General features: G+C 41.1%; 2 protein-coding genes across 2 annotated transcripts in view; one reads left to right on the top strand and one right to left on the bottom strand.

Annotated features, from left to right (window-relative positions):
• RTCA (RNA 3'-terminal phosphate cyclase) overlaps positions 1-21,835 on the top strand; it is an 84,804-nt gene continuing 62,969 nt past the window's right edge. Inside the window, exon 1 of the mRNA XM_040232225.1 lies at positions 1-89. Coding sequence (XP_040088159.1) covers positions 84-89 — 6 coding nt within the window. The 5' untranslated portion in view covers positions 1-83. The remainder of the gene's footprint in view (positions 90-21,835) is intronic.
• The window catches only part of DBT (dihydrolipoamide branched chain transacylase E2), a 41,737-nt gene continuing 29,062 nt past the window's right edge, over positions 9,161-21,835 (bottom strand). The window contains exons 7-11 of the mRNA XM_040232223.1: positions 20,725-20,891; positions 16,783-16,860; positions 15,096-15,287; positions 14,886-14,957; positions 9,161-10,698 (exon numbers count right to left, since the gene is read on the bottom strand). Of these exons, the coding sequence (XP_040088157.1) occupies positions 10,531-10,698; positions 14,886-14,957; positions 15,096-15,287; positions 16,783-16,860; positions 20,725-20,891 (677 nt within the window). The 3' untranslated portion in view covers positions 9,161-10,530. The remainder of the gene's footprint in view (positions 10,699-14,885; positions 14,958-15,095; positions 15,288-16,782; positions 16,861-20,724; positions 20,892-21,835) is intronic.

Genomic DNA, 21,835 nt, shown 5'->3' with positions numbered 1-21,835 from the left:
CCTGTCAGATGGCTCCCCGGGAATGCGGGTAGGCAGGAACCCTGTGCGTCCTGAGGGGGGAAGTTGCCCCCTCCTCAGCTGAGATGAAGGTAAGCCTATCTTTAACCGCCCTGACTTTCCCCCTAACTCAAACTTAATTCTTGATCTCCCACCTGTTCTCATTTCTTCTGCCGTCTCATTAGGATCCACAGCAGCTGTCCCCCATGCTTCGCCTTGTAACATTCCACATGGTGCTCAGTAAAAGCCTGATATAGATGGCCTCTTTCTAATAGGACTGCAATTACTCTTGTCATGCTTTGGCTGTTTCTGTGGCTCTCCTCTGGACTGTCTCCAAATTCTTCTGCTCAGTTTTAGCAAGCTGGCAGAGAGTTCTCTGACTTGAATACAAATTAGCTCGTGGTTAGAGCCCTTCTGCTCAGGACTGGGAATGCCTCCTAATGAATTTATTTTTCTTTAATTCTGAGCTTGAGCACAAAGATTCATGTTACCTTCAGTATTTGCCTACATAGGAATGCCTTCTGTCATATGAAAGAGCCTGCGGTTATTTTGATGGGACAACAGTGGTAACGTGACCCATCTCAGGTTCAGCATAAATAGTTCAGAGGTGACCTGGTCTGACTGGTGAGATGTCGCTGAAACGTGTGGTGACCTTGAGTTGCTAAAGAGTGAAAACGAGCTTAGGAGAAAGGTGGATCCAGAGAGAACTATTTAGTAGACACTGGGGAGAGAGATGTGGCTGGACCTCTTGCCAAGCACACCATGATTGCAGGCAAGTAGTGGGGAAGAAAGTCAGACTGCAAGGAGTTCAAGTTCACTGGTTCATCCTAATTAATTGAACTCCAGTGAGGCAAAGGCAGGAAGGAGCAGAATGGGAAGCTTGTCCCTGCAATGGCAGGTAGAGGTAACAATGCAAGAAAGAAGTGTTTCAAGTCACTTTTTCTGGGACTTTAGTTCCCCAACCAGGGATTAAACCCAGGCCCTTAGCAATAAGAGTTCACAGTCTTAACCATATGGACCACTAGGGAATTCCCTGAGTCTTCTTTTAGACAGAGGGAAATTAGCTATTCAAGAGGTAGAGAGGTTTTCTGTTTGTTTTTGTTTTGGTTGGGAGGGGAGTTTATTTTAAAAATAAGTTTTCTCGATAAGTTTACTTTATTAATTAGAGCAGCCCTATCCAACAGAATTTTCTGTGATGATGGACATTTTCTGTACCTACAATGTCCAATATGGTAGCCACTAGCCACAGGTGGCTCTTTAAATTTATTAAAAGTTAAATAAAATTAAAATCAGCTTCTCAGTTATACTCAGTTCAGTTCAGTTCAGTAGACACTGGGGAGAGCCCAGTCGTGTCCGACTCGGCGACCCCATGAATTGCAGCACGCCAGGCCTCCCTGTCCATCACCAACTCCCGGAGTTCACTCAGATTCATGTCCATCGAGTCAGTGATGCCATCCAGCCATCTCATCCTCTGTCGTCCCCTTCTCCTCCTGCCCACAATCCCTCCCAGCATCAAAGTCTTTTCCAATGAGTCAACTCTTCGCATGAGGTGGCCAAAGTACTGGACTTTCAGCTTTAGCATCATTCCTTCCAAAGAAATCCCAGGGTTGATCTCCTTCAGAATGGACTGGTTGGATCTCCTTGCAGTCCAAGGGACTCTCAAGAGTCTTCTCCAACACCACAGTTCAAAAGCATGGATTCTTTGGTGCTCAGCCTTCTTCACAGTCCAACTCTTACATCCATACATGACTACTGGAAAAACCATCGCCTTGACTAGATGGACCTTAGTTGGCAGAGTAATGTCTCTGCTTTTGAATATGCTTATCTAGGTTGGTCATAACTTTTCTTCCAAGGAGTAAGTGTCTTTTAATTTCATGGCTGCAGTCACCATCTGTGGTGATTTTGGAGCCCCCAAAAATAAAGTCCGATACTAGTCACATCTCAATTGCACAATAGCCATAATAATTAAAACTTAAATAGTCATATTTGGCTGGTGGGTAGTGCACTGGACAGCTTAGAGTATTGTTTTGAGATTAGTCTCAAAATAAGGGTCTTCAAACAATACAAGTTTATTTTCAACCAGTCCCTCCTAAAGGAAATCAGTCTAGAATATACATTGGAAGGACTAATGTTGGGGCTGAAGCTCCAATACTTTGGCCACCTGACGTTAAGAGCTGACTCATTTGAAAAGACCCTGAGGCAGGCAAAGATTGAAGGCAGGAGGAAAAGGGGACAATAGAGGACAAGATGGTTGGATGGCATCAAGGGCTCAATGGACATGAGTTTGAGCAAGCTCTGGGAATTGATGATGGACAGGGAAACCTGGTGTGCTGCAGTCCATAGGGTCGCAAAGAGTCGGGCACGACTGAGCGACTGAACTGGACATGTAAACCAATTAGTGCCAGAATATGGGGTGATGGGGGCTTCTCCACCCGTTCTGTGCTTAGTCATGTCCTACTCTTTGTTACCTCGTGAACTGTAGGCTACCAGGCTCCTCTGTCCGTGGGGATTCTCCAGGCAAGAATCCTGAAGTGGGTTGCCATGCCCTCCTCCAGGGGATCCTCCCAACCCCAGGATCGAACCCAGCTCTCCTACATTACAGGCAGATATTTTACCATCTTGAGCCACCAGGGAAGCTCAAGAATACTAAGTGGGTGGCCTATCCTTTCTCCAGGGGATCTTCCTGACCCAGGAATTGAGCTGGGATCTCCTGCATTGCAGGCAGATTCTTTACCAGCTGAGCTACGAGGGAAGCCCTTGCTCCACCTAGTCATTTGGAAGTATTGGTGCTTCCCACCTTGTATGTCTGTCATTTCCAACATGCAGGCTTCAGGGCTGTAGAGAGGAAGGAAAGAGAAGATGGAGGAGCTCTTGGGAGGTTTAATGGGCCACATTTGGAAATGGTCTACATCATCTCTACTCATATTCTAATGGCTAGAAATAATCGCATGGCCCTATCTGTCTGCACGCTAAGCTGTAAATATATAACTGTGTGCCCAGAAGGAAAAGGAAATGGTTCTATGGACATTCAACACTGAACTTCCACATTTATCAACAATACAATTTTTTTAAATTTAGAGAGTTCTGAGTCTCCAATAATTTCACCACGAAGAACTGGAAATTAATCTTAACTAGTGTGCCAAAGGATGGTAAAGAGTCTGCCTGTGATGCAGGAGACCCAGGGTTGGAAAGATCCCTGGGTTGGAAAGATCCCCTGGAGAAGGAAATGGCAACCCACTCCAGTACTCTTGCCTGGAAAATCCCATGGATGAAGGAGCCTGGTAGACTAGAGTCCATGGGGTCGCAAAGAGTCAGACATGACTGAACGACTTCACTTCAGTGTGCCAAGGGAATGTTAACTAGTTCTGGATACAAGGAAGACACTGATTGATCAAAATGGAATTAAGTGTGGAGCAAAGGTCAGGAGAAAGAGCATTTCATCTGGTAATGTTTCAACCCACCTGTTAATCTCTGTTGTTGATTAACCTAAGCCAGAGCACTTGTGCTGTTTAAGAGAGTACAATGCAGCAGCAAGCAGACTTACCTGGGTTGAGCACCAGCTTGCACTTTAGTATATGACATCACTTTACGATTTGTAGTTTTCTCTAACCTGAAATGAAGAAAACATCTTCTATGACACAATCTGGCAATTGTCCCCTAATATCCATTATCTTCACCTGTAGTAACATAATACTTAGCTAAGCATAAAGCCACTTATTTCCCAGCCTCCCTTGCAGCTAGCTGTGGCCCTATGACTAAAAGTTAATAGTCAGTGGGATGTAAGGGTGGTGTCCAGAGCTGTTTCTAGGAATCTTGCCTAAGAGATAACTTCTCTTTCTCCTCCATCCTGCTGTGTGGAATGTAGATGTGATGGCCGAAGGACTGTTCTGGACAGTTGAAGACAAGTATGACAAAGGAATGGCAGGCCAGAAAACTGGAAGAAGTCCGCATCTATACAGACTTAACAGGGAAGAGACACCATTCCAGCTAAGGGCCTTAGAGAGAGAGAAGAATTTTCTTGTTGCTTAAGCCATCATTTCTGGGGTCCCTCTTAAGTACAGCCAAACCTACTTCTGATATACTTTCTGTGAAGTGCTATTATGAAGACTGAGACACAGACAGAGTTGAGCATGGCTCCTGGTGCATAGTAAACATTACATGGGTCTCCTCCCTCCCTTTTTCTATCTGAAGAGGAAACATGGCTGAGTGACTAACACACACTCTGGAGACAGAAACCTCTTCTGGTGTCAGATTTGCTCTATACCACAATGTTAAAGTAAAATTACAGGGACATTTTTTTTCTAGGATAATTGAGATCCGTAGATTTTCTTCCATTTTCCCTTGTCCTGGGCAGCTCAGAAAACAGCCAATTTAATGGAATGACTTTGCTTAAATACCAATTTAGGGAACTGGGAGAGTATACTCCACAGCATTAATCATAGTGGGTTGGGCAGAAGTAGGATGAAGTACTTAAGAGACTGACTTTGCCTTATGAAATGATGGATGCTCACTAAACTTACTGTGGTAATCATTTCATGGTGTATGTAAGCCCAATCATAAAATAAAACTGGGGAGAAAAAAAAGAGCTTGATTTTGAAGACAGGTTTGCTTGTGTCCCCGCTCTCCGCCACTTACTATGGGGACATGGGCAAGTTATCCTTTCTGAGATTTTGCTTCCTCATCATTAAAGTGAAAGGGTGACATTATGTAAGGTCGTTGTTAGGATTACATAAAATAGTGTATTAATATGCTTAATTTAAAATGTTTCATAAAGGTAGCTATGAATGACAATACCACAATGATAACCATAATGTTCTCAAATGTGGTGATTATGACTATGGACACAGTTATTTTCTTAAATTTTTTTCTGAAAGTGGCAGGGCATAAATCAGTAAATCAGTAATTCCCATATAAATAATGTTGGGAAACTTGGCTATATTATTTCCTGCTTGACATTAGATAAATCATTGCTTTGTTTAATCACATGGTATAGTGGCATATGATTAGACAAAGTAATGATTTATCTAATGTCAAGCAGGAAATAACACAGCCAAGTTTCCCAACATTATTTATATGGGAAAACATTACCTACGCTATAGACGCATTTACTGTGTCAAAAAGGAGAAACTACCTAGTTTATTGACTTACTGATTTACTGATTTAATCACATGGTATAGTGACATACGGGCTTCCCTTTGTGGCTCAGCTGGTAAAGAATCTGCCTCCAATGTGGGAGACCTGGGTTCATTCCCTGGGTTGGGAAGATCCCCTGGAGAAGGAAAAGGCTACCCACTCCAGTATTCTGGCCTGGAGAATTCCAGGGACTGTATAGTCCACAGGATCGCAAAGAGTCGGACATGACTGAGCAACTTTCACTTCACTTCATAGTGGCATGCGTGAATTATTTGTAAAAAGGCATTTTAAATAGCAAAATGCTGATCGAAGTTTTATAAAATTTAAAATGAGCTTGAAAGCACTAAACTTCCTGATTAAATGAGGAATTGCAATGAACTATGAAATAAACATACAACACAAAAATTTTAAACAAATGCCTCCTTACCAATTATAAGATTTGAACAGATTCATTTTCCTCTAGATACTTCTTGTAGCAAGACATTCAGAGCCATGCCATAGATACAAGAGTCACTTTGCAGCCATGGTTGCTTCACATTATACTTTTCTGGGTCATTGGTGATCTTTCCGCTACATTAGGACTTCATAAAGAAACATAATCTCATCCAGGACACAGATTTCTTTTTAAGTCAACCAGCATATACTGAGTACCAGACCAACTGAGCCTTTGAGAGGGTTCACAGTTCAGCAGTGAAGACAGATGAACTCATCCAGCCACATCACTGAATGAGTCCTGCTGGGGTTGTGAGGAGAGAGAGAAGAAAAGAGATAGCGATTCAGACCTAGGGAGGCACAGTCAGAGGAGGTCTAAAAGAGGAAGTCACTTTTGTTCTGGATTTTCTTTTCGTGGAGAAATAAGCCGAGCCAAGGCATGGAAAATAAACTGTATGTTGTTTTCAGGGAATGGGACTTATTCATTGTGATGGGACCTTAAGACCACAAAGGGCCAAAGTGTGTGTGCTCAGTTGCTCAGTCATATCGGCTCTTTGCAATCCCATGGGCTGTAGCCCTGCCAGGCCCCTCTAATAAACTGCTACAGAGAATTCCTAATGCCCCAAACCCCTTCCTTTCAGTACCAGAAGCACATAAGGCCTTTGGGCAGCATTTCAAGCTGCTAAAACCCCTAAGACAAACTTTCTTCCTTTTAGCCTAATAATACCAATTGCTCTGTGAAGTGAAGTTGCTCAGTTGTGTCCAACTCTTTGTGACCCCATGGACTGTAGCCTAACAGGCTTCTCTGTCCATGGGATTTTCCAGGCAAGAGTACTGGAGGCGGTTGCCATTTCCTTCTCCAGGGGATCTTCCCGACCCAGGGATCAGACTCGGGTCTCCCGCATTGCAGGCAGACGCTTTACTCTCTGAGCCACCAGGGAAGCCCACAGTTGCTCAAACAGCATAAAATCATGGACCGCCTGGCATTCGGAACATGAAGTGGCATATACTCATTAGTGTGTTACACTTTTAGAGCATGTTAATCCATGCACATTTAAGTACAAAAACACTGTTTCCTCATCTTTCAAACAGGGGAAATCATTGTAGTTAGCTGATGCTTCCCTGGTGGCTCAGTGGTGAAGAATCCGCCTGCAGTGCAGGGGCCACAGGAAACTTGGGTTTGATCCTTAGATCAGGAAGATCCCCTGGAGGAGGGCATGGCAACCCACTCCAGTATTCTTGCCTGGAGAATCCTATGGACAGAGAAGCCTGGGGCTAAGGTCTGTAGGGTCACAAAGAGTCAGACATGACTGAAGTGACTTAGCACGCACATAGTATTGCTGGAGGGATGAAATTAATTAATATATGTAGAGCATTAATGATGCCTGACACCATCATAATTATTGTCTTGAATTTTGCTCAATTTTCCCCTCTCTATCAATATGAGGTGAGTATAGAGGCTAGATGACTCACTGATGGTACTTTAATCAGAAGCTATTTTATATGCTCTGAAAATACAATGCTCAGATGGTACAACTCTCACATATTGCTCCTAAATGAATGTCTAGGGTCATGTAGGTGTCCCCTATGCTGCTTGCCTCATGAAAAGCAACCTTTAAAAAAAATTATTTATTTGGCTGCACTGGGTCTTAGTTGCAACGCACAGGATCTTTAGTTGTGGAATGAAAATTATTCATTGTGGCCTGTGAGATCTAGTTCCCGGACCAGGGATTGAACCCTGTCCCCTGCATCGGGGAGGTTGGAGTCTTAGCCACTGGACCACCAGGGAAGTCCCCCAAACTATAACTTTCTGAAGAGCATGAATGGCCTGTGTGGCCTAAGGATAGAGTCACTATCTTACAATTATGTTGTATGGTTTGTGAGGCAGAACTGATGAGGCATGGCTACTGTGTTAAGGAGACACAATGATCCAATCTTGGTGAGAAAAGTTTATAGGGAAGGAACAGAACCACCACTAAGAACTGACCAAAAATACAACTCAACTCTGGAAACACTGCTCTTCTCCGTGTTACTGGCACAGACCCGCTTCTGGTGAAGACATTAATCGCCAGCCAGAGCTCTTGCTGTGAGGGGAGAAACACCATCTATCTTCTCCATCTTTATCCATAATGTCTATCCCAGGGCCTGGAACTGAATATATATTCAGTAATCAGTGTGTGCAAGGTAGTTAATCGTTTACAGGATGAATGTTGAAGAATTCTGAAGACTTCAAGGGAAGGTTTTATACTTTTAGTGCCGCAGGATAGTGCTAAGCGGGTGCCATCGAATTTCTTAGACTGTAGTTTACTTAGAAATCAGCCAAGAAACCCATCAAGTGATCTTTGGGACCCGCTTTGACTGGAAGCCACAAGAAATGCTGAAAAAGGCCTTTGGGCTCTCCTCTTCCTACATAACCACTTCTTGGAATGTTTCAGGATTTGGTACATTTTGATCTCTAAAATGAAAATTAATACCACTTGAGCTTCTGTCCTGCAAATTTTCCTTCCTTATTGTGCTTCTTTTTCAGAATCAGTGGAATGCGCTACATAATGAATGGAACCTTGATTTTCTTGTTGGGCACCCCCAACACTAATTTGGGGCCAATAACTTTGGCTTCTCCCCCATGGACATCTTGTACCTCCAAACCGCCCAACATGCTAGTGAAGAACTTGAATCTCCAGAATTCTCCCCTTAAATTTCAACCTTTAGGAAAATGGTCAAGGCCCTGTTCTACCTAACTCCCACCCTATGATGAGTGGAGCCCCGTGGATCAGCACTGCTGCTAGGACTGTGCCCCTGGCCCCCTCCTCCCTTCTAGGGGATCCTCTTATCTTAAAGGTCACACACACAATGGGAAGCCAATCCTTGACCGAATTCTCAGAGGATGAGACAAGAGAGAAGGTGGTAATGGCAGGGATTTGTGATACAATAGGTAGCTCAAATATTTATTCTAAGCCAATGATGCTGGACTATTAGGGGAACATATTACATACTCAGGCTTCCCTGATGGCTCAGCGGTAAAGAATCCACTTGCAGTGTAGGAGACGCAGGTTTGATCTCTGGGTTGAGAAGGTCCCATGAAGAAGGGAATGGCTACCCACTCCAGCATTCTTGCCCAGAGAATCCCATGGACCGAGGAGCCTGGCAGGCTACAGTCCATGGGTCACAAAGAGTCGGACACCGCTGAAGTGACTGAGCATGCGTTACATATTCACTTCAAGACTCCTGTTCTCCTAGTTTCCACATTTCCTAAGTGAAGAAGAAATTTTTACTGATTATGCCTTTCTTCACTTAAAGTTCTATAAATGCCATCAATACAGAACTGGTTAACTTACGGTACACCCCCTCCTGAGTTTCCCAGATGAGATCAATAACCTCTACCAGATGCTCTCATAGCACTCTGTTTTCTCTTCCTTAGAGGTTAATTCATCCTGATTTTTATGATTATTAAGTATCTGTCTCCCTCTTGGACTGTAAACCCAGTGAAGGCAAGAAACATGAGGATAGGCATTGTATAACCACTGCTTAGCACCACCGTTAGCATACAGTTAATATTTAGACGTATAACAAATGTAAATAATGGAATACTATGCAGCCATTTAAAAGGATTATAATATGGAATCATTTATTGACTGATAATATAATGTTAAATTAAAAATCAAATTACAAAATAATAGATCCAGCACAATCTCATTTTCATAAAAAGAACAGCTATGTATACAGATACCTTGATCTAACTGTTAATAGTGGTAGGATTATGGATGATTTTATTTTCTTTGCAACTCTTGATATTATCTGAATTTTAAAAAGAATAACATTCATTAGATCCGTTATTTTCTAATTTACACATGATTTCCATTTTGAAAAAAATCAAAAAGACATTAAAACAACTTTTCTGTCACAAAACTTCACTTGAACAACAGGATTCACTTAGACAATATCAGAAACAACCTGACTTTCTGATTCAAGTGGGCTTCTAAAAAAATGATCATGAGGATACCTTTATTTCTGTGCAAAATTTATTATTTTATTTTAATGTCCATAATTACCCATTAATCTTCTCTCTCCCCTAATTCAAATTCCTTCTCAGGATATGGAAAACGGAACAGACTGTAATTTCTTAGTCTATCCTTTTTAGCTGAAGACCAAGAAAGTATAAAAATAAAATTAAAAGGCAATGGATTTCTGAATGTAAGACAATGTCAGTGACTGGTACATTTCAAGTACCTTCCTCACATTGAAGCAAGGTTGTAAGAGTGACATTTCTCCCAATAAAACACTAAAACATTACCAAAATTCTAAAAGTTTATCCACTTTAAACAAATACTTTCAATGGCCTTATAGGTTACAAAACTATAATTGGACATTTTAAGATTAGCTTATAATTTTCACTTTTAAAAGACATTACTTTATACAAATAAGACATTTACAGATGATAATAGCTACAGAACAACAGACTCCTGGATATCTTAAAAGGTAAATATAATTGCACTTACTTTATAAAATAATTTGCTTTATTGTGGGGAAATAGAAAATATATTTGCATATAAATTCCTTTCCCAACTAAGTATAATGACACTCTCTAAGTTTCATTAAGAGTCAGTTTAAAATAAAATTTTAAAAGAGAGAGGAAAAAATAGGGCAAATACTGTATGTGACTGTCTGTCTCTCAGTAATATTCACTGTGTTGTTCCTGCCAGTTTCAATCCACGGACACAAAGGCCTCAGCACCATATTAAGAAGTCATACTGTGACCTATAAAATGTGACAGCCCTGGGAGAACTAGTACACCATTATTCCTTTTCAGTAAAAGCCTAACAGAATAGTTGATCCCCTTCGTGCCTCGGAACCATAAACATACGTTACAAGTCATTTACAATACAAACTGCAATGAGGAACGTGTGCTGCACAGCTGGGCTCCACGCGTTCTTTGGAAGCTCAGAAAGTTCAAGGATGTCTGATCAATCTTCATTTCAGATCTAGTAGCATAAAAGCTGGGTTTTCTAAGTAGGATTTCCACAAATTAGAGAAGCGTGACATTGTAGCACCATCGATAATTCTGTGATCAGCTGACCAGCTCACGTTCATTATCTGGGCCTTACAGACTTCCCCTTTCTCGTTAAATCGGGGAAGGGCCTACAAATAAGGAAAATAACAGAGTCAGCCTTCACTTGCACAAAGTAAGCTCTAGCAATAGCAATGCTGAAAGATTAGGCAAATCTCCCTCCCTGTAACAGAGAAGAAGTGGGCATCCCACGTAACTTTTGAAAATGCTGACTCCTACCCTCATCTTTGTGAGTGTGTGCTTCAAGCTTTCAGCTTCTCCAGGGTATTTCCTGTCCCCCGTATAATTTCTACATGTACGGTAAATTTCATTTCAGATTTCTCAATTATTTAACAGCTATTCACCGAGTACCTACTATGTACCAGGTACTTTCTAGACTCTGGGGAAAAGGCAATGAATAAAACAAATAACAATCCTCACCCTCTTGGGGCGAACATTTTATTATATAGTGTTAAATAGCGAAAAGTGCAAAGGAAAGAAGTAAAGCACTTTGGAACAGAGACAGAGATTGTAGGCAGGAGGTGGGAATAGGGGAGAAGGTGCATTTTTTTTTTGGACAGGCAGGCAGGGAAAGCTTCACCAGGAAGGTGTCCTCAGTGTAGGCATGGGGGAAGCTAGCCATCTGGACACCTGGAAAGACAGAAGGGAAGCTTGGCTGGAGCAGTGGAGGACCAGCAGAATCAGCAAGGCAGCTGCAGTGGAAGGGCTGGGTGAGAGAAGGGAGGTGAGGTCAAAGAGGGAGCAGGCTGAATGTGGGGCATGTTGTAACAACAAGAGTGATGGTTCCCAGTCTGTCTTTGATTTTTTAAAAAACAGATTAAAAAAAAACCTAATTCATTGTAAGTATTTTAAAATATATATATTAAAATGAACTACTAAAATAAATATAAAGGTATACAAAAAACAAGACCCACTTTTTATTGATAGGTTCATTAGACATAAAACCACTCTGTCGAAAGGCAGTGATTTTTTTTTTTTAAATGCTAGGCTATCTACCAGCTAATACAGACTTCTGTGATGGCTGCATACTTCATGGAATATTTAAAATTAAATATTAAAGCTGGAATGTTTAAAAGCTTTCCATCTTTGTCCCATTTTAACATTACCTAATGAGCAGACAACTTTCTTAAAAAAACTGGAGATCATTCTTTCCTGGTCAGTTATTCTTGGCTGTGGTGATGATTAATCCCTGGAAATTTGCCCCATTCCCAAATCACAATTAAAGAAGTGATCTGTTTTTGTAAATAGCTTGTTATTCTTGATAATGTAAGTCTCCACACCTTATTGTTGAAACTGGCATGCTCCATAGAAATAAACCTAAAAAGATGCCTCTGTCACATTTGATGGACCTGAGTATTTAAGACCCACACTGGTGACTTCCTTGGTGGTCCAGCAGTTAAGACTCTGAGCTTCCAATGCAGGGAGTGGGGGTTTGATCTCTGGTCAGGGAACTAAGATCTCATATGCTGCATACCGCAGCCAAAAAAAGACAGACCCACGTTGGAAGAATTCTCCAAAAATAAGCCTATCTTTCCACTGTGATTTGTCAGTGTAATTCTAACATTCCTGACAAAAATATTTAAGAATCTCATGGGCAGAAATACTGTCCATTTATATATTCATGCCTATCATCTGAATTTACTAAAAATGAATCAAATTAATTTATAACCATTCTGCCTTTTCTACCTAAGCTAATAAACTTCTTACTGTGTTTTATTCAGGGAGAAAGGGGAGAGCTGGCAATGAAAATTTCTAAGCCCTACCCTCTTTCTGTAATTAGTGGTGGTTTAGTCACCAAGTCGTACCTGACTCTTGCCACCCCATGGGCTGCAGCCTGCCAGGCTCCTCTGTCCATGGGATTCTCCAGGCAAGAACACTGGACTGGGTTGCCATTCCCTTCTCCAGGGGATTTTCCTGACCCAGGAATTGAACCTGGGTCTCCTGCATTGCATGCAGATTCTTTGCCTGCCCTCTTTCCGTAATTATCTCTTCATAGCCTGGATATGACAGTCACGGCCTGACATGGGTCCCCCTCACATGGAGTGGCAGCAGCCTAGGGCCATGCAGGCCACTGCAGCTACTTTCCCTTCACTTTGGAGTGAGGTGAGAAGCCATTGGAAGTTTCTGAGCACAAGGGCCAGTCACTGAAAGGGGACGACTTCAGGAGGAGCATGTGTGAGGATGGGTGGTAAGGGAAGAAGCAGGAAACTGGAGATGCTTTACTAGACTTCGAAGCAGGAAAATGAGTTTGTCATTCAAAGGAGAGATCTGGTCTGGAGACCTAAACTTGGAAGCCATCAGCATCTAAATGGTATTTAAAGCCACTGAGACTGGATCAGACAAAGAAAAGGGCCGGAACTGAGCCCAGGGGTACTCCAGCGTTTAGAAATTGGGAGATGAGGAGGTATGGGCAAAGGAGACTCAGAGAGAATAGGCATTAGACAGGGAGAAAACAGACCAGCAAGGTTTTCTTCATGTCACAATGAAAAAGGTTTTCCAAGGAGGTGGTATTGATCAACTTAAGTGTAGCTAATAGGTCAAGAAAGATAAGGACTGGGAACTGAGAAATGTGGAGGGTTTCATGTTTTAAGACTATTTAGTGACAGTTTAAAATTTACAATGAAAACAGAAAATAGCAAAGGAGAGATGACACAAAGAGAAAAAAATGAAATATTATTTGTCCCTACCCAACAAAGATTAGTAGCTCTATTAAGTTGCTATGAAGATTTATCCTCTAAGAGATATACTTCATAGCCTGAGAAAACCTTGAGTAAGATGATTCTGAAAAAAATACATCTCACACAGATCACCGTACATCAATGTTCGTAGCAGCATTATTCATAATTGCTGAAAAAATGGCAACAGCCCAAATATTCACCAGAGATGGATAGATTAACAAAATGTAGTATATGCATACAGAGTTTCAGTTTGGGATGAAAAAACTTAGCTCATGTGAATGTGAATGTAACTATTGCTGCGACCATATACTTAAAAATGATTAAAATGGTAAACTTTGTTATGCATAGCTTACCACAAGAATATATCTATGTGTATAGTTCAGAAGAAAACAAATCACTTTCAGAGGAGATGGGAAAACAAAACTTTGTCAAATAGGTATGATGGCTTGTTTACAAACTGAAAAAGGTCAAAAATTAGTGAGAAACAAATACTGAATTCTTGCTGGAGGGAGAATGAGTGACTGAAGTTATCCCTTAGAGAAACTCCTGATTTGGATGGAACAGAGTCATGTATGTGTTCTTATTTTTTTCTCCCCATCTCCTCTGTGTGCCAGAGGGGAAAACAGAGCTAGAAGACGGAGCAACTGAGCAGCCAAAGTACCACCTGCTAGAAAACAAATCAAAGGCTGAGTGCAAGTTTCTGCGAATGCTTTGGATGCCGACATGCAAGTAATAAACTCATGAAAAACAAGTCTAAGAGATGCTCCATGTGGAAGCATTACAGATACAGAGAAGAAAGGTTCTTCTAAAAACATGAAGATCAAAATCAAGGTTAATGTAGTGACAATGACATTTAATAATGGAGGTGTTGAAATGGTATCTACGAGCTTATTTCGTTAACTCTGGTGGTTCTCAACCCTGAGTTAATGGGGATGCCCAAGCCCGAGGCCCCCAAATTCTGGTGCAGTTGGTACAGGGTAAGCTTGGACATTTTTTTCCCACCCTCCAGATGATTCTAATGTGTAACCAGGGTTAAGAATCAGTGCAATTCTTATTCTAAGTTAGTCTCCTATAACAGGGCCATAGTTCACTCATGCTGGAACCACCTGTGTTCTTGTTTAATATGTAAGTTTTGGAGGCTCTGTCCCCAAGGCCAAGAAATCTGCATTCTTAACTAGCATTCCCAGTGATTCTTGAACAGAGCAAAGTTTGAGAAAATTGCTCCCAGTGGTGTCTCACCATTATAAACAATAATTTGGATTGGGTTACTGTTATTCTTTGGCATTCTGAAATTAAGATATTTTGATAGACTCAGACTGGCTACATTTGTGATTACTCATAAACACACACATTTGTGCCTGGCCTAATCCACAATGGTTGATCCATACAGAAATGATCCAGATCATGAGTACTCTACAGAGTAGTGTAGGCCTAGTTCTTCTGAAGAAATAACTGGCTTATTAAGCCCAATACCATACTTGAACCTACAAAGTGAGGGGGAAACCCTCAGAAATAGTTACTCTTTGTTTTCACTCTCTCAATTTGCTTAAACTCTTTTGTCAACTATTTAATAAACATACTTTAATTGTTCCCAGGGCCCCAATCGCCACTTCAGGTAGAAGTATCACTGGTTTGGCATAGGTACCACCAATCTAAAAAAGAAAAAAAGTAAGATAGAGAAATTAAGCTTTTGAGGAACAAATGGCAAATGAAAGTTTCTATTTTTAACTGAGCATATGATCAAAATTCTTAAGTTATGGTTTATGTACTTGAACACTGCTGTTACTCACTGAACCAATGTTGGAAAGAGTGAATGTTCCTCCTATAAGGTCATTGGTGCTGAGCTGACCCGCAGAGCCCAATTTCTGGAGGCGGTTCAATTCAGTGGCGATCTCAAATATGGAGCGGATCTGAACATTTTTCACATTAGGTACAATCAAGCCCTGCTCTGTATCCATCGCTATTCCAATGTTATGAGAAGCCTAAAAACAAGCCAACAATTATATAGTAGCCCTTTCACAGGCTAAGAGAAAAGAAAGGCTCAACCCTCACTGCCTTATGAACTTAACTATCAAAACCTATTTTCACTAGATTGATGGTAATTTTTAAAAACTTTTCATTTACTTTCATTATTCATTTTTGGCTGTGTCAAGTCTTCACTGGCACACGCAGGCTTTCTCTAGCTGCAGTGAGCATGGGAGCTACTCTCTAGCAGTGGTGAATGGGATTCTCGTGGTGGTGGCTTCTCTTGCTGCAGAGCACAGGCTCTAGGGCACGTGGGCTTCGGTAGCTGTTGCTAGTCGGCTCGGGAATGTGAGCTCGACAGTTGTGATGCACGGGCTTAAACTGCCCCATGGCATGTGGAATCAGGGATTGAACCCATGTCTCCTGCATTGGTTCATTGATTTTCAAAACTAAATGAAAAGTTTTTAGAAATTACCGTAAATCTAGTTTTTAGGTGGATTCTTATCCATTGGACCACCAGGGAAGTCCAGTGATGGCTTAAAAGGAATGGTTTTAAAAGGTTTTTTTGAAAAAGATAAACTAGGGCAACAGATTATTTTCATACATTGTTAGTGGAAGTGTAAGCTGGCATAGACCTCCGGGAGAACGTTTAACATTAGGTACCAATATTTAGAAAAATGTGTGCTCAGGGGATAAATGCAGAAGTATGTAGAGATGCACAGAGAAGTTGAGTCAGATTATTTCTAAGACGGAGAAACTGCACACGATCAAAATGTTTGTCAGTAAGTCACTGGCTAAACAGATGATAAAGCTGTATTTATTGACATACAATGATGTCTAAAACATATTATATGGAAAAGAAAATAATTAAAATTTTAACTAAAAAACTATAATATTACATATATATTATATATAGAATTCTATACATTTTTTAACTGTATAAAAATAAAATCCTAGACAGACATACATCTCAGCATAAACAGTTATCTTAGGGTCATGGGACTGAAGGTGAATATCAATATTTTCTGGTTTGAATTATCTGCAACAAGTATATACTTAACGAGAAAACTGTATTAATCATATGGAAAGATTTTAGATTCAACCCCCCTCCCCCAGAATATAAACCTCACTTCTTGGTTGTATATTTCTAATAAGAATAATAAGTAAGAGCCAGCATCCTCAAAACAGTTCTCAGTCTTCATAAACTTTGACTCCAAACAGAAGAGTTCACTCAACGGAATTTAAACTTTCATTAATTGCTCATTTAAATTGGTCTTGCTTTTTAAAACTGCAGGAATTCCACTTCAAGCCCTCTTCTGTTTGAGGGGAGTGTGTGTAGTGTGAAAAATATAACCCACTGCCTCACAGCTGTGTATTTCCAATATTCTAACCAGAAAACCAAAAGGGGTTAAAAATGGAAATCTGCATATCTGAAGAGTGTTGTTAATTATTAACCTACAAGCACATTTGCACTTTTATTTAAACAAAATATTTTCACAACACATAGCCAACCTTGTATGTTATGTTCTGGCAGTTTTCATCCACAGAAGCATTAAGAATAGGAAACTGCAGTAATCCCAAGGAAGCAGCCTGTTTAAGAGGGAGAAAATGCAACATTAACGCTTTTAACTCTGAGAGATAGGTAGGAGATTTGAAGTCTTAAGAGGTGAAAGGATGGCGGGAGAGAACTCTTCTGTAAATTGAGTTTAATCTCAAGTCTACAGGTACCAGGCATATTACTCCTAACTTATCATCCAGAAATGTGGAATTAGGTTACCCTTATCAATTAAGAATAAAAGATAAAGTAGTCAAGGTAGCTTGTACAAGCTAAGGAGATTTTCAAAATAACTATGAAGATTGACCAAAACACTAAAAGAAAAGTCTAAATTCTTGTGTTTTCCTCATTTAGATGTAGAGTGTTAAGATTTCCAAGAGAAGAAAACCTCCAGTTCAAAGAAACATTTTGAATTAAAACCCGAAAAAGCAGTTAATTATTTCCCTGTGTAGAAAGAACAAGTGACAAGGATTTGAGAAGCTAGCGTTGTAGCTGGTGTCCCTGGCCAAGAGAAGGGCAGAGCTGGTGCAAACACTGACTTTAGAGCTCGTCTCCCCAAATTGATGGCATTTCTGTCTTCCCACTCTGTCTTTCCCTGCTTTAATCTCTCTCCTTTTTTCTCTTCTGTCCATATTCAGATTTCCCTTCTCCAAAATGTTCTCTATAGCTGTTTCCCTGCCCATGCGGGATATAATCAAAGTCAGACATTGCATTTGGTTGTCATGCCTTGCAATCAGTTTAAAAACTAAAAAAATAAAAATGCTTAAAATTGACGGTAAAAAGAATTCTTTCCCCAACTACCTTCATCTTGTCCAATTAACGGTCCGTTATATGCGCTGTGTTATTTTTGTCTGTGGGTGGGTGGTCTTGACCGAAAAAAAGAAATCATATCCCAGAACTGGAAAGTTAAGGAGTTTTATAAAGCATTTGATTTGATAACTATAACATTAATCTTCTTTATCTAAAACAATCCATTCAGTTCAGTCAGTTCAGTCACTTGGTCATGTCCGACTCTTTGTGACCCCATGGACTGCAGCATGCCAGGCTTCCCTGTCCATCACCAACTCCCGGAGCTTGCTCAAACTCATGTCCATCGCGTTGGTGATGCCATCTAACCGTCTTATCCTCTGTCGTCCCCTTCTCTTCCTGCCTTCAATCTTTCCCAGCATCAGGGTCTTTTCCAATGAGTTGGTTCTTTGCATCAGGTGGCCAAAGTACTAGAGTTTCAGCTTCAGCATCAGTCCTTTCAATGAATATTCCAGACTGATTTCCTTTAGGATGGACTGGTTGGATCTCTTTCCAGTCCAAAGGACTCTCAAGAGTCTTCTCCAACACCACAGTTCAAAAGCATCAATTCTTTGGTGCTCAGTTTTCTTCATAGTCCAACTCTCACATCCATACATGACCACTGGAAAAACCGTAGCTTTGACTAGACAGACCTTTGTCGGTAAAGTAATGTCTCTGATTTTTAATATGTTGTCTAGGTTGGTCATAACTTTTCTTCCAAGGAGCAAATGTCTTTTAATTTCATGGCTGCAGTCATCATCTGCAGTGATTTTGGAGCCCCCCAAAATAGAATCTCTCAGTTTTCTTTGTTTCCCCATCTACTTGCCATGAAGTGATGGGACCAGATGCCATGATCTTACTTTTCTTAATGTTGAGTTTTAAACCAACTTTTCACTCTCCTCTTTCACTTTCATCAAGAGGCTCTTTAGTTCTTCTTCACTTATACATTACAAACAGTATTTTGAGTACAATCCAAATTTTGTAAAAGGAAAAACAAGGTATGTGTCCACAGATATGAGGTCATTTTTCCCCTGAACAATACTTTAACCATCATTTGTATCCATGCCCTGTCTGCCCTAACATATTTTTTCAGGTTCTCCTCTTCCTCAATTCCTTTCATTCCCCAAACCCAACTAACAGCAACCAAGCTTCAATCTCAGCAATACTTTATTTAGTAAGTTCTGGTTGACCTTTTCTTCTCTCTTGGTGTGGGAGGCTGAATCAAAAGCCCCAATCTTGTGCGCCTCCGTATACAAATCCTTTGGCAGTGCTCTTGCAAGCCGATTCTGAGCTAAGTTATATGACTCACTTTGGTCAGAGAATTAAAAACAAACTAAGTGCAGTGCAGCTTGGGGAAAGTGCTTACATTCTGCTTCCTCTCTTCATCTGTCAGTACTGAGCCCATGTATAGTCTGGTATACTGGGCAGATAGGAGAGACATGGGAAGAGAAATGAGCGAAGCTCACTGAGGTCATCCTACAGCAGCTGGCCCCTTAGGCAACCTACTAGCTGTCCGGAGACATATGAGTGGGCTCTGCCAAGATCAGCAGACTGGCTGTGCTCATGAGAAATAATAAGTGAAGATTGTAGACTACAGAGAAATAGACTATAGCCCCATGAGAAATAATAAATGGCTGTTTCAAACCATCAAATCTGGGGGTGGTTTGTCATTCAGCAATAGACACACTTGGCTTTTAAGTGACTTCTTGGTTCTGCTACTATCAAACCACTGACCCCACTCACCACCTGCCACTGCCTAGGGAACTCAACTTCTATCTACCTCTTAAACACTGATGGAAAACCCTGAGCCTTCTTTTCTTCTCCTTTGCACATCATTTGAGTGATCTCATCCACGAGTTTCAACTGCTGTGCCTCCTCAGAGCTGTAATATAGCCTAGATCCCTCATTATTGGCACCTACTCCATCTCATGTTTATAAAGCATCTCTTTCTTCATTAGGGTAGTTGTTAAAAAGATGGAGATACAGGAGAACAGCTTCTGTCTTACAAGACTCAGCATCAGTAAAGAGACAGCTGAGGATAAATACTTTCAATACACTGAGGTAAGCTGCAATGAGAAACAAAAGGCTTGTTTAACTCAGACTCTGATAACCACCAGCTTTTGTAGGAGGCTACACTGGAACAAAATTTGGTGTTTAGGATGTACACACATTTGATCAAGGGAGGAGGCAGTACTTCAGGTAGAGTTGTATATTCCAGGAGCTATACATAGCTTAATCTGACTATAGCGGGTAGGGGGTGACTGAGAGAGAAGACATGAAAAGTGGGCAGCAAAGGCTCATAGAAATATTCTATTATGCCATAATAAGGCATTTACAAACCATCCTGAAAGGGAACCCCTGAAAAGAACCAGGGGATAATACAGTAATTTGATTTATAGGGGAACAGTCTTGGTGCAGTGCACAAAGCGCTTGTGGGAAGCTGCACTGGAGTTAGAGACAACAGTACACACTTTTTTTAGAAAAATGGACCAGAATGAAAACTTAGCTTCTCCACTTGTTAGAAATAAATCCTTGACAAGTTTGTCAACTTCTCTGAGTGACAATTTCCTTAAATGGAAAGAGGGGATAGCAATTATTTACACATTAGCATTATTCTGATGGTTAAAAGAGATCATATACACAGCATGCTTTGTACAGAGTTGGGCAGAAGGCAGCTGCTTCCTAAATAGTGGTTAGTGAGCTGTGCAAGCTCAGCTGATGGTCTTATTCTTTTTATACTGGTCCCAAGGTCCTAAAAATGATTCCTAGAAGCCTCATATGTTCATTGAAAAGTGAAAAATCAATCCTGAGTCTCATTTTTGTTCAAATCAGGACTTTGCTGGCATGATCCTTTCTGAATTAAAGGCTTTACTTACCTGGCAGGACAATCCCGACCTAGTTCAAAGAGATAAGTAGATAAAAATCTGACACACAAAAATTTCAATTTTATAAACTTCTGTGAAACAAAGAGAGTATATCTGTACATTTTTCTAACTATGTGATATCATGAGAAATATTACTTTTATTCAAACCCATAGTTAACACACTGCATATCTGCAAAACAAAATTTATATGTTTAACTCAAGCCTTGCTAGAAATGAATAAAATCTTACTTTTAAGAAGAAGGGCATAAAGGAAAGTTTAATTCCACGAGCAAAAGCAATGGGTTTTAATTCTTCTCGTAGCTTAACCAGTTCAGTAAGGTCAACCTCATCACAATACCCAAAATGAGGTATCTTCAGGGCTGCAGACATGGTCTTGACCATTGCTTTGTGAAAACCTAGAAAAAACACACATATTTGTTTTTGTTCTTAAAACCCTTGATCCCTTCAACAACTATAATAGAAGGTTCTCGAATGTCACTTCAGTTCAGTCAGTTCAGTCCACTCAATCAGTCCTGTCCGACACTTTGCGACCCCATGAATCGCAGCATGCCAGGCCTCCCTGTCCATCACCAGCTCCTGGAGTTTACTCAAACTCATGTCCATCGAGTTGGTGATGCCATCCAGGCATCTCATCCTCTGTCATCCCCTTCTCCTCCTGCCCACAATCCCTCCCAGCATCAGAGTCTTTTCCAATGAGTCAACTCTTCACGTGAGGTGGCCAAAGTACTGGAGTTTCAGCTTTAGCATCAGTCCTTCCAAACAACACCCAGGGCTGATCTCCTTTGGAATGGACTGGCTGGATTTCCTTGCAGTCCAAGGGACTCTCAAGAGTCTTCTCTAACACCACAGTTCTAAAGTTCGGCACTCAGCTTTCTTCACAGTCCAACTCTCACATCCATACGTGACCACAGGAAAAACCATAGCCTTGACTAGACAGACCTTTGTTGGCAAAGTAATGTCTCTGCTTTTTAACATGCTGTCTAGGTTCGTCATGGAGAAGGCAATGGCACCCCACTCCAGTACTCTTGACTGGAAAATCCCAAGGACGGAGGAGCCTGGAAGGCTGCAGTCCATGGGGTCGCTGAGGGTCAGACTCAACTGAGCAACTTCACTTTCACTTTTCACTTTCATGCACTGGAGAAGGAAATGTCAACCCACTCCAGTGTTCTTGCCTGGAGAATCCCAGGGATGGGGGAGCCTGGTGGGCTGCCGTCTATGGGGTCGCGCAGAGTCAGACACAACTGAAGCAACTTAGCAGCAGCAGCAACAGCAGGTTGGTCATAACTTTCCTGCCAAGGAGTAAGCGTCTTTTAATTTCATGGCTGCAATCACCATCTGC

The sequence above is a fragment of the Oryx dammah genome, unplaced genomic scaffold (assembly GCF_014754425.2).
Source record: "Oryx dammah isolate SB20612 unplaced genomic scaffold, SCBI_Odam_1.1 HiC_scaffold_28, whole genome shotgun sequence".
NCBI lineage: Eukaryota > Metazoa > Chordata > Mammalia > Artiodactyla > Bovidae > Oryx > Oryx dammah.
The sequence above is the reverse complement of the archived record's forward strand: the minus strand, read 5'-3'. Positions and strand labels throughout refer to the sequence as shown.